This window comes from Sebastes umbrosus, chromosome 14, assembly GCF_015220745.1.
Source record: "Sebastes umbrosus isolate fSebUmb1 chromosome 14, fSebUmb1.pri, whole genome shotgun sequence".
Taxonomy (NCBI): domain Eukaryota; kingdom Metazoa; phylum Chordata; class Actinopteri; order Perciformes; family Sebastidae; genus Sebastes; species Sebastes umbrosus.
In genome coordinates this window covers 13,724,594-13,738,573 of record NC_051282.1, presented here as the reverse complement: position 1 = coordinate 13,738,573, position 13,980 = coordinate 13,724,594, and the positions used below count along the sequence as shown (strand labels likewise).

At 36.7% G+C, this 13,980-nt stretch overlaps 1 protein-coding gene across 1 annotated transcript; it reads right to left on the bottom strand.

The window, feature by feature from the left end:
* Positions 1–719: 719 nt before the first annotated feature.
* Positions 720–10,183, bottom strand: tspan35 (tetraspanin 35). The gene is made up of 8 exons (XM_037791004.1): positions 9,928–10,183; positions 7,020–7,097; positions 5,606–5,821; positions 2,900–2,974; positions 2,703–2,810; positions 2,481–2,618; positions 2,279–2,371; positions 720–2,009 (listed from the first exon to the last, which is right to left on the bottom strand). Exons 2-8 carry the CDS (start codon positions 7,074–7,076, stop codon positions 1,950–1,952), a joined length of 747 nt encoding a protein of 248 aa, XP_037646932.1. The 5' UTR covers positions 7,077–7,097; positions 9,928–10,183; the 3' UTR covers positions 720–1,949.
* Between the last annotated feature and the right edge of the window lie 3,797 nt (positions 10,184–13,980).

The window sequence follows — 13,980 nt, the reverse complement described above, 5'->3', positions numbered from 1 at the left end:
GCCCTTCCAAAATCAAAAAATAAATGAATAAATAAATAAATGACACGATAAATAAATAAATATTTCATTAAATGTAACAAAAATAATATTAGAAATGAATGTAGCGATGAACTAATTGATAAAATGGGACATAAATTGTTTGTAAATAAATTTGTTTTAATTTTCTTTTTTATTTATTTATCTTTGTATTTTTTACCTTGTGTATTTTTTTTTTTTTAGAAATGTATAAATAAGGGGTGACCTGTAAAGGGAAAATCGTGCAGAAATAAATAAATGCATAAATACATAAGTAAATACATACATTAAAAAAATATGAAAAAATAAACAAATGAATAAAAAAATAATTGCAAAAATAAATTTACAAATAAATAAACAAATTGCTCAATTTAAAAGATAATTAAAAACTAACTAACTAACTTACTAACTAAATAAATAAACAGGAGATTAGATAAATAAGGGAATTAATACAAAGATAAATAAATCAAGAAGCTAATTAAAACAGAAATATCAATTTATGTCACATTTTGTCAATTAATTAATGACTCATTGATTTTTAATATTATGTTTAATATTTATGCTACATTTAATAACATATTTATTAATTTTTTGAGTCATTTATTTATTTATTTTTTATTTTGGCAGGTATGTAGGCCCCCGCTCCCCTTCAAAACTAATTAAAAATGTCACACATGCACACAACCAACTCAAAAACTCTCCAGGGTCTAGAAATACTTTGCACTTTATTTAAAAATGGATCACCATACAACATACATAGAAATAATGCATAAATTCTGTTGCTATTTTACATGCTGCGTCATGGCAACAACATTCACAATAGTGGTTCCCGTGTCCAACATACCAGCCTTTGTTTCATTATCACAATGAACGCAGTTATCATGTGATTCCTCATCGACTGGCCGTATGTTACAGGTAGTAGCACTGCTATTTAAACAGACTGACATTTCAAATGATCTCTGGTAAAGTAGGCAGTGTGTATAGCCTGTTTTACAAAGTGTAGTGTTCTTAAGGAATAGATAATGTACATTCATATGCGGCAGCTATTAGGTGTAGTAAGATTTAAATGTAGTAAAAATAAATTTGTTATGTCATTCAAAAAGTCTGATTGCACAAGATCTGATGCGAGGCATTTTTTGCAAGATAAAGGCGTAGCCCTTCACACCTCTAGAGGCAATATAGGAAGTAGAAAGACCACAGTCATTAAACAACACATTCTCACGGCAGTTCGTGAGATAGTCACAAAATTGTATCTATTAGATTTGTTTACATAGACACATATTTCCCTTTTTTTCCTGTGATGCTCAGCATGACTTTCAACAACGTATTTTTCGTGCATTTTCCTACAAATGTGACGCACGTGTCAATTTCCGTTCCAGTCTTTTTAAAATAAAACTACTTGGTTACGTTTAGGAATAAATTGACTTGGTTAGGCTTGGGAAACAAACAACTTAGTTAGGTTTCGGAAAAGATCGCAGTTTGGGTTTGAATAACACAGGATGTGCTGTAGCTTAAGTGCGTAAGTTACGTGACAAAAACTATTTCGTTAGCTTTAGGAAAAGATGGTGGTTTGGGTTAAAATAACTCTGGAAGTGCCGTAACTTAAGTAAGGAAGTTACGCGACCAATAAATCAACTTTGACTTGTGGTTTCACACGGGTCACGAACACCAGTCTCCTGAGCAAAAGTCCTCTGTTTTTGACCAACCCATCCACCAGGACCTCCCCCCTACGCAGCATTTGTTGCTCTTTATACTTCCCGGTTCACAATTACGTAGATTACATACAAATTGATTTTGTGCTGACCATCACAAAAAAAATGTATATTCGTGTCTATGTATACGAATCAATACATTCAATTTCGTGACTATTTCACAGACTGCTGTGTGACTGGGCTGCATTAAAAGGATCCTTCCAAGTCCTTCATCATTTGCAGTTAGTCCCCTCTGGATTTTATTCTGCAGTAAAGGATCATGGAGACAGCCATGGCACACATCTGAGGAGAATACATATATATTAGTAAAACGTGCAATTAAAAGTAAAGTAAGGAAATGTGTACACAAAAGGAACGGATGCATATTCGCAGCTTTTGTAATATCTGATAATAGATAAACTTGTTATCTCACATTTATGCATGGCACAATATATTAGTCGTCATATGTTGAATAAGGCTTCATTCATAATCGTTTTATGCTCTCTCTGATGCACTTCAGCCTTATCTAAAGTGGGCACTGCAAATGAAGAGGATGAGAGATGAGGTCATACCTCCAGAGCTGCTATTCCCAGGGCCACCGCCACAATAACCACCGTGTTGTCATCAATCAGCTGCTTGATCTTTGGGAAGCAGCCAGTTATTGTCTGGGGAAAATAAAGAGTGAGGTAGAATAAAATGTTATTAACTCAAAATGGTTTTGGATCATGCACATGGTTGTTTTTTTGTTGTTTCTACTTGTTCCGAAGCCCATACCGTGACACTGTCAACCATCGTTTGATTACAGGTGCTATAGAGGCCTGGACAGCACTGTGGTGGGTACTGCTGGCTGTGGTCCACATAATATGGAGAGCCCACAAAGTCTGATGAGTTGTAGAATCCACAACATTTTAACTAAAGTGGACACAAAGAGAATATTTATGTTACATAAATCATCAGTGAAATGGTGTGATCACATTTTGTTCAGCAGAATTATACCGTGGTCATTGTAGTATTCCACAGTCCGGTAACGTCGTCATTTTTCCCGTAGTCCTTCCTGATGTTCTCAACTGCAGCTTTGCCAACCTTGGTAAACAACTCGTCCGCCTAAAATGCAAGCATACAGTAGCTTTTACATCCAGGTACCAGAAGGCAGCACCTGTCATAATGGTGAAAAAGTTCCTTAGTTAACTTACCAAGGGTCTGAATACCAAGATCACTATTGCTCCTGCAACCTCCGCTATGAAGACCACCAGGACTATGATGAAAAACTAGGAAAAAGACCAGAATGTTAAACATTTTATTGGAATAGGATTTTTAAAATCAACATTTCCATAACCTAGTCACCAGAAAAACATGTTGGCATTGTACGTTTCTGCAAACCATAGGATACGTTAAGTGTTTATGTTTCTGAACCAAAAATATGTTTCATGAATACGATTCATATTGGCCTTGTATCATGCTTGCAGAAAATGCACACAGCCACGTATTTATCGTTGTGAAACGATTGGTTAGATTTAGGCAGCAAAACTATTTGGTTAAAGGTCTCATTTGCCGAATAAAAGTATGTCTTTTCCTGAAAAAAATAATTATGATTGTGATTTATCATTTTAAAAATTTTGGCAGGTCCAAAATTAATGTTTTATCTCTGTGGAAGATACCTGATGTTTGGTTCCCATTTCTAATAAGGCTGATGAACCAATAGTATAATAATGTTGGTATCACATGGTATCTCTGGGTTGTCAGTTAGTGTGGAAAAGACAGATAAATGCCTGTGATTGACGGTAAGTGCCTGGCAACGGCTTGTTGTGAAGTGAATGCAATGGAATGAGGGAGGGAAAAAGCGACATCTAGTGGCTGAATGATATCAATGTTTTTAATAGCACCTTTAAGGTTAGAAAAAACATGGTTGTGTTAAAATAATAACGTAACAATGTAATTAGTGTAAATAAATAACAACCGTAGTGGACTTTCTTACGTAACGTTACGTAACAAACGTTACAATTACATATACATATATGTACATATATTATATAATTACATATATATATATATATATAGTATATATAATTTTCAATAACGGTTGGTCCGACCGAATGCAAAAATGTCCAGATTCAAATGCTGCATTTCCAATTGGTAAAATTTGTTTACATTTATTTCACTGTATATGTGGACATTTGGATTGGGCCTCACTCCTCTTGTGCCTTGTCTGGTTTTACTTCTTGCCTTTGTGATTGTCTGCCCTGCCCTGATCTGTTCCACCTGTGTTTAATCGTCCTGCTTTCCTTGTGTATTTAGTCTCTGTGTTTCCCCTGTTTCATTGTCAGTTCATCGTCGCTCCTCATGTGTAGTATTTCATCCATGTCGGACTTTTCCCTCCCAGTGTTTTTTGAGCTTCGAGTTTTAATCTTTGTGAGCAAACTTTGTGGTTTGACTCTGCTGTTACCTGTCTGCCGGAGCAGCTGCATTTATGTACATAGTACGTTTTCTGTTATTAAAGCATTGTACTCTATCTGCGGCCTCCTCATCCTTATCTGTGTTTGGGTCCAAGCCTGTTTTCCAAACACCGTGACAGTATAAATTCCTCATCAGTCTATAGTAAGCCACATTAAGTGTGTTCCACTTTAATTAATCGCACATTTTTTATCTGTTCAAAATGTACCTTAAAGGGAAATTTGTCAAGTATTTAATACTCTTATCAACATGGGAGTGGGCAAATATGCATGTTTTATGCAACTGTATGTATATATTCATTATTGGAAATAAATTAACAACACAAAACAATGATAAATATTGTCCAGAAACCTTCCCTTATTTAACCTCCTTCGCGATAAACTAGTATGACATAGTTGATACCAATGGATTCGTTAGGTTTTCTCGTTTCATATGATGCCAGCATCTTCCCTATAGCTTTAAAACCTAAAAATCGCAAATTGCGTTAATGCGTTAAAGAAATTAGTGATGTTAAAACAAATTTGCCTTAACACGTTATTATTGCGTAATTAACTTTGACAGCCCTAATATATATATATATGTATATCCATTAAGTTTTCCCCGTGGTTGTCCAATGTTTGATGTTTTGCAACATGATATCTAACAAAAAGTTTTTCCTCATTTTTGATGCGATTTCCTACGAATGTCCAGCATCAAGTTCCGCTCCAGTCTTTTCAAAATAAACTACCGTCTTTACAGGAAACAACTCCGCTAGATTTAAGCAAGAAAATCACTTAGTTAGGTTTGGGAAAGGATTGACTTGGTTAGGTTCAGGCAACAAAACTACTTAATAAAAAATCCTAGTTAAGTTATGCCACACTGGAATTGGTTACGTGACATTTGTCTCTCTTTATACTTCCTCTTTCACAATTACATGGATTACATACAAATTGATTTCATGGGATATATACAAATTACAGTGCATTTACTTTTCATAAGTATAGCTACCAATGGTATGAGAACCGCTTGAGGTTTGACTGTTGCTCTTTTAATCACATCCTCTCATTGCACCCTCCTCTGTTGCAATGTCTTAATGGCAACCGACTGGAAAATTAGCACCACCGGCTGTTTATCTCAACACACCCAACTCCCAATATTCACATATCTGTAGTGGATGGAAATTGGAAACACACATGAATGTTTTCTTTTGCCCATTTTCTGTAAATTCAGTTACAATTTTCACCCAGTTTGGATGGAAACTATTGAAACTAAGCTTGTGACAAAAAGTTTGCATGCAACAATTTGTGCTTAAATTTCAATAGGAAAAGTTTTTTGAAAAGTTTGCTTATTCGTTCTCTTGCCAAGAGTGAGATGAGAAGATCGATACCACTCTCTATCTTAAAAAGAGAGTAAGTGTTTTTCACAAACTATTCCTTTAACCCTCCATAAAGTAGCAGACAACAACCTACCAGCAGCAGCATACACTTGCTCTCTTTGACGGCTCCACAGCAGCCTAGAAAGCCGATGATGAGCAAGAGTGCTCCTATTGCAATCAGCAGGTAGCCCACATTGAGCACCTGACTGAGCTCTGCTGGCATTTTTTCAATTTTCCCGAGAAAGTTGAGGACGGAGCCGCTGTCCACCTTCACCCAGATCCCAACACCCAGGATGGCAGCACCTGCCAACTGAGGGGAGAAGAAAAGACAGGAAGAGAAGTGGGGAAAATCTTCAGATTTAATAGAGATCTCCACCAATTTTACATTTACTGTAAAGGTCAGTTTACCTGTTATGGGGATTACTACTCAGCGGCAAAAACAGACGTGGAAATAAAATGCTCCAAGGATGACGTATTTTTGTAGGCCAACCAGGAAGTTAGCATCGCACTGGTTCCCTCGACAAAAAGGCAATGGGTTTGTTCCATTGGGTTTTGGATTATTGCAGAAAATAAGCTCTGTGGCAAACACACGTTTATGATACTTACATGTTTTGTTCAGCAAGATAATCTCTACAACTGAACACCGCTTTTATGATTTTTGAAGAGTGAATGCAATCGGCAGAAGTAAAAGGCTAAAGTTAGGCAATAAACGAACTACAGCACGGTCGCGTGAGTGCGAGTATAAACAATGAGGCTGTAAAGGCGGACGAGTCGGTGTGATGGCGTTTAGTAGTCTCATTTAGCCACTTGTTAGCAACCACAATTTTCAAGACACATTAGGCTTAAAAATTCACTAGTGTGATATTTATTGATGTATATTGTGTCATAGAACAAAACGTTAAAATCTCTTCAGCTTGTGTTAACCACAGACCTTATTTCAGGCATCTGTATTTTGCATCTCATGTATTTTGAAGTTTTTATAAACTCAAAAAAGGCGGTTGCTAACAAGTGACTAAATGAAACTACTAAAAGTCATCACGCCGAACACTTGTCCACCTTTGTGGACAGTGGTGATGACGTGAAGTCACGCCACTGTGGTGTAGTTTATTTATAGCCTACAGTTAGCTTTTTACTTCTGCCGATCGCATTCACACATCAAAAATCATAAAAGCGTGTTAATTTGTGAAGATTATCTTGCTGAACAAAACGTGTAAATTTATAAATGTTTGTTCAACACAGATCTTATTTTCTGCAAAAATCTCATTGGCTTTTTGACGAGGGAATCCAGGGCGATGCTAACTTCCTGGTTGGTCATTTTACATTTTTGCACATTTTTATGCTTCAAATCAAATTCGCCCTTGCAAGCATTGTTACTTTGCACTTTGTTTGCATATTTTACTACACTTTTCACACTGCAACCTACTTGTGATACAAACAGAGGTAAAAGGGCAGTGTTTTCTGTGGAACATTTTATTTTGAAGTATTTCTAATGAATCATTAAAACTTACAAAAATAATGCCATTGAAGACAAACATCATGGCTTTGAGGAATCCAAAGCACCCCATTTTTGCTGCAGATTGTTCTACCTAAGGGAGAAGAGAGAAAAGACAATGGTCAACCAATACTGTCCAGCATCTTGTTTGCAGCTTTCATATTATTTTCTCTCATGATTTTCATGCAACTTGTGTCATGAAGATTTTATGTGACAATTACATTTTTAGTAGGCAGATTGTAGCAAATATGATTTTAAAAAAGTATTTTTTGTAGAACAGTATATCCTAAGAGTAGTGCATGAGACAGCTAATCTGAAAAAAATCAGGTGCCTCTGTGTCCTCCGGTGCTCCTAATGGCATCTGCAAGATTTCACAGACCGGAGGAAAACAACCAATCAGAGCCGAGCTGGAGCCTTGCCGTCTTTGAGCAGCTGTCAATCATTCGCTAACTCTGATAAAAAGGTCAAACTAGGCAGGGCTGATCAAATATGAATCAATATTCTATCACTGTAATGCCTATTTCTCACAAAAAAATGTTTTGAGAAACATCTTGTAGTGTACTGTTTAGCTGTAAAATGAGAAAGTTTCTGACCCGGCTGCCATGATGAGGTCAGTTGAAGAAATACCAAGCACCGCCCACCAGCCGGAGCAAACTTTTTAATTTTACAGCTAAACAGTACACTACAAAGTGTTTCTGAAAACATTTTACGTGATAAATAGTCATTACAGTAACAGAATATTGATTCATATTGGATCAGCGCTGCCTAGTTTGACCGTTTGATCGGATTTTGCAAATGATCGACTCCGTTGAATGAACAGCCAATAGGAATGCTCTCTCTCTGAAATGACCTGTGATTGGTCAAAGTCTCCCGTCACAAGCTAGATTTATTAAAGCCTGAAAACAGAGCCATGAGGAGATGCAGAAGTCTAGTTTTCTCTCAGAACACGTGAATTACAATATGCTGAAAGATTATTATGGAATTTTTGCCCAATGATGCCAAAACGATACTGCCTACTGCCACTTTAAATACGTTTATTAATTCATTATAATACCAATGTAACTACCATTTGAACACACATTACAGTCATTTGTGTGCACAGCATTAGTCATCACGATGACATGTTTTCCCAAGTGTCTCAATGTCATTACGCACTGCCAATCAGGTGACAAATTAGCATTGTGATTGTGCTGTTTCCTGTGAGAGGTGGGAGGGAGAGAGAGAGAGAGCAGGGGAGAGGAAAACACCTGCCACTTTCCCAACTCCTCACCTTTTACCCTTTGTGAGCTAAATAACTTATCTTTCTCAAACACTCAGAGTGCTCTGAGCCTTTCATTCCCACTCTGAGGACATTTACTGTACACATACCACTCTATACAGGGACCTTGGGTGAGGGCTTTGTTTAGTTTAGAATTAATGAGAGCAGGGAGGTGATGTTTGAGGAAGCATGCCTGTATTTTCTGGAAAGCCTTTCATGAAAGCCAGTGGTATGCAAATGAGGAAAGGACACACAAACACATGTAAATGTTTCCTCTCTCTGCAACTTCCCCCTTGTTGTTTCCAATTTAGAACATTTCGCTATAATACTTGAAAGTCATAAACTCATAGACGATGTGACTGAAGTAATATGGACACGAATGCAGTATAATAAATTAAAACAAAGACGCTAGTGTGTGTATTTGCATAGAAAACTTTGTGGCCAGCCAGGCGATCCATCACACCCATTGCTTGTTAGACTTTATGGTGCCAATACCAGCAGTGATGCATTAACCAATGGAGGTACATTACAGCATAATAGCCCATTAACTACCAATAAATCTATTGACACATGAATGCCCAACGCAATCTCTTTAGTGTGTTTTACAAGTGTGTTCACAAAATGCATCTGTCTTCATCATCTTGACGCATCGAACACACGCATGACTCTATCCTATCTCCAAATCTTCACCTCCCACTCCCTTTTACAACCTCTACTGTTCTAGCGTCACTACAAGATTGCCACTTCCAAATTTGTGTGTTTGTGTGTGTGTGTGTGTGTCAGTGAACCTCCCAGATGGGAAACAGTGCCCTTTGTTTGTCGTGACAAAACAGGCGAGTGTTAAGTCAAGTGTTATCCCCAATGACAATGACTGAGCAGAACCCTATTGTTTATAGCAACAGGCTGCTTTCTGAGAATTGGGATATCCCTCATGGTCTCGTCTCACTATTATTTGATTCATACCTACTGTTTTACTACAATTACTTTAATTTAACGACGCATTCCATAAATATTCCCTCAGACAAACATATCAAATAAACCCAAAACAGGAAGTGGCTTGTCATTTCTTTTAGCCTCCGCTGTTACAGTAAAGCTGGTTGTCATCAAGTTAATCATACATTCGGGAGACAGGATGCCCTCAGAAACATAACAAGTGGTTGCCTTGACTCCCCCAAACTCCCCCTATCACCTCTGAGCTTTCCCCCCGCTTACTCATGGTCAACGATTGCACTCTGACACAACGGCCTGGTGATGTATTAACAAGCTAGAGTCACATGCAAAATCTCAAAAACTGCCCAGCAAAGACTGAAAAAAGGATGTAGAGTGCACTTCCAACACAACAAGGAGAGGCTCTTGTTTGGAGGTGACATATTTAATGCTGTACTGTAAACTTCAGGAGATACTTGGTCTGTGTTTTTTGGTCTTAGATCAACAAAACCTCTCGTCTCTGACTGACCAACTTCCATCAAAAACACACACACAGACAAATCTCAAAGGACTCCATTGAGCAGCATAATTGCAGGCAGGTCTCAGGAGACAAAGGATCATTGTTGGCTGGATCTCTCCCTATGTTGGTACGGCACTTATAACCAAAAGACCCAAAACTCACATGGAGAAGCTATAACTTTTAATCACAGTCTAAGTTAAGTCACTTGTTATGGCTTACCTTTCACAGGAGATATCCAAGGGCGTGCTCTGAGGCTGGGTCACTTGTTTAGAGTCTCTCTACCTTCACTCTGGTGATGGAGGCTGTTGCTGTGGGAGCAGACTGACTGTGAGATAACAGCAGGAGTACAGCAGTGTATTATTCTCCTGTCCTCTGAAAATGACCCACAATATGCTCTCTGTCTCTCACTTCCTGTGGCACCGTCGCTCCGTTAGATATGAAAGAGCCTCTGGGTGACTTTTTCAGCTTTCTGCTTTTATTTTAAGGCTGTCGGCTGGTTATAAGTACTGGAAAGGGAGGGGGAGCAAGAGGAGCAGGTGGGCGTGACCAAAGCAGCTGAGTAACACATACAGTATCACCATGGAGTTAGGCTGCTCTCCTGAGAGAGGGAGGGGTAGAAACAGGCTAGAGTAGTCTTAATACCTTGAGGTAAGAACAGTGATTCGTTTTCTCAATTAAGCAAATTAAAAACTTAAATAGTGTATTTACAGGATACTAATTTATCAAATAAAGACCAAACAAATCTTTCCACTCATATCATAAAGGACGAAAATGGTTGCAAGAAAGTTAAAAAATTAAAAAATTCCAAAATAGCCCATGAAATAAGGAATAATCCCACAACATTATGCATTACTTGTATTCAACTGAATAATTGAAAAATTATTATTAGTCATTCTTGATATATATCCTTAATTTTACCAGGTAAAAACTCATTGAGAAGGATATCGCTGTTTGTTGTGTATACAGCAGTGTGGCAGACCTTTTTTCATGAAAATTTTAAAAATGCTATACTATGACGTTTTTTGCATGAAATTTTCCGACATACTATACTATAATTTTTTCACGAAATTTTTCAACATACTATACTTTTACTTTATTTTCATGAAAATTTCTGACATACTACACTGTGACTTTTTTTGGTGAAAGTTTTCGGCATACTATACTATGACCTTTTTTAATGAAAATTAAAAAACACGCTATACTGACTTTTTTTCATGAAATCTTTCGACATAAGATACTATTAATTTTATTCACCAATTTTTTGGAAATGCTATACTATGACTTTTCCTTCATGAAATTTTTCGATGTACTATACCTTGACTTTTTAATGTTGCAAATTTTTTACATACTATACTATAGCTTTTTTTGGTGAAAGTTTTCGGCATACTATACTATGACTTTTTTTCGGGAAATTTTCCGACATACGATACTATGACTTTTTTCATTCAATTTTTCAACATACTATACTTTGACTTTTTTGCATGAAAATTTTAAACATGCTTTACTATGACTTTTTTTCGTGAAATTTTTCTGACAAACTATACTATGACCTTTTTTCATGAAATGTTTCGACATATGATATGACTTCTTTTGATGAAATTTCTGGGCATACTATACTATGACTTTCTTTCATGAAAATTTTAAACATGCTATGTAGTTATTTTTTTTTCATGAAAATTTTAAACACGCTATACTATGACTTTTTTCTGGAAATTTTCCGACATACGATACTATGACTTTTTTTCATGAATTTTTTCAACATACTATACTGTGACTTTTTTTTCGAAATACTATACCATGGCTTTTCTAATTTTTTTGACATACTGTACTATGACTTTTTTATTTATTCAACATACTCTACTATGACTTTTTAATTTTTTTTTACATACTTTAGTATTACTTTTTTTCATATTTTCAACATACTATACTCTGATCTTTTCATTTCATTATATTTTTCAAACCACAAGAACAAACACCACATCTGTGAACTGTTCAGATAGTTCAGTGTGGTAGATATCTGGTTGGAATACTGGAGGTTGTGGGTTCAATCCTTATTTGACATTGTGTGTTTTGAGGGTTAACTTCAAATACAGAAGTCAAATACAATAAGAAACACTATATCAGTGTATTCGGTCAGATAGCTCAGTGTGGTGGATAACTGGTTGAAATACTGGAGGTTGTGGGTTCGATCCTTATGTGGTAGTGATATTTGAGGGCTGACTTCAAATGAAGAAGTCAAATACAATAACAAACACTATATCAGTAACCCTAACCCTGACCTGTATGATATATAACCCTGATCTGTATAATACCTTATACAGATCAGTTATTTTGAACTCTGTCATGTTAATAACATAACTAAAGTAGCTTTTTATCAGTTAAAAAAAAAATTAAAAAGGTAAGGTATTAATATCCCAAGCTATTTCTGAGCATCTGGCTGATTCATTCACCTCAATCAAATCAAGCTTCTGTTACCACTTCATGTGGGGATACCTGAGCCATGCCGAGTTATGAGCATCTTCGATGACTCAAAGCCGTGCTGGCACAGTGCAGTAGTTTTTCCATAGTACTGTAAGCTTAAGGACGTTGTTTACCTTGATGGCGTGTTGGAGGTGTGCTGGCTTGCACACACCGCTGTAGAGTAGAATGCTCTCTTTGATAATCCCACACAAACAAAAATAAAGCAAACTCCAGTATTCAAATCACTTCACTGGTTTTCGGTGCAAGACTGAATAAACTTCAAAATTCTACCTTTACTTTTTGAAGCACTTAATCGTTTGGAGTCTACATTTCTTTCCTAATCATTGACTACAATCCAGTCAGATCTTTCAGGTTATCAGGTGGTGGTTTTCTAATGTGTCCGTCTGTGTGTAGTTTGTGTCTGAATGTGAACTGGATCTGTGGTTTGCCAATGCCTTTTTGAGGGAGGGTGGTCTTTTCTTGTTATTTTCCATTCCTTTTATTGCTGTTTGCACTTTCTTGTGTTCTCTGTATTGCAGTCTTACATGTTGCTCTTTGCACTTTAATGTAAAGTACATTGAGTTAATGAAACATCAATATAAAAAAACTGTAATGCTTTGCCTGAAACACAGTAACATTTCAAGACAGGACCACATTTCATTACTCCCCACCATTATAGAGAGCTGTCAGGTGGAGTCTCCACCACCACTTTTTCCCAAATGAATGCTCCTCATACTTTGCCCTCATATTTTTTACATTGTACAGTGTGTTCAGTTGCTTTATCTGAATTTCACAATAATTTTAAGCAAAGATAAAAGAACACAGTGACAAGTGGAAATTACTAACTCAACTACCAAAGAAGGGAGAAGGATAGATGATTTACAGCACAAGAATGCTGATAATGAGTCACAACATCATGTAAATGGCAACCTGACATTTTTGAGTAGCTGATAAGAGTAGGGTGTAGAATGGGCCAATATGAAGTAAATTAATAAATAATAACACATCCTCACATATTCAAATTAATTATCAAAATCCATTTTATATTAATAAATATTTCACTCTTCAAATCCACAATTTAACTCTTATCTTTGTTCTCTTATGACCTGAAGTGATACTTGTTTCCCCGGGCTAAACCTTATATAAACACAAACACCCGGAAACCATTTGCATGTCCAACATTCAGCTGACTGAATGGGTGCAGTATCTGACATTTTATGACTGGGTGTCATGACACTTGTGCTTTTCATGCCTTTTCTTACTCTTTATGCCCACCCACACATCCACTCCCTTGAGCATGTTGTGCAAGATGCAAGAACACGCTGCATATTATTAACCATTTACGTCAAACGAATGAATGAAAGATACAATACAAATACGTCATATTCACTTATTTTAGTGATTCATCAGTTAACAAAACCGACAGGAGAGGAAAAGTGCATTTGCTTAGAAACTATACAGAAAGAACACGAGAAAGGGACACAAGTGGACTGAGGTGAATTTTCCTGAGAAGCTGTCACATTACACTCACAGGATTTCTCATCAGAGCCTGTGAGTCAGGACACTTTTGAAAACAGATAATAGGAAAATGTATGATAAAAACTGTGCTCCTGGCCCACACAACAGATGCTCAAGCACCGTAGCAACACACAACGCTCAAACCTCAATGATGTCAATTTCACAGCCTTAATTTCAAGTATATTTACCACACATATGTAGTCAATATTTACCCGTCACACTGGTATGGCATCAATAATCTTTCTTGGGGGTGTATTAAAGGAACAGTGTGTAATATTTAGGGGGATCTATTGG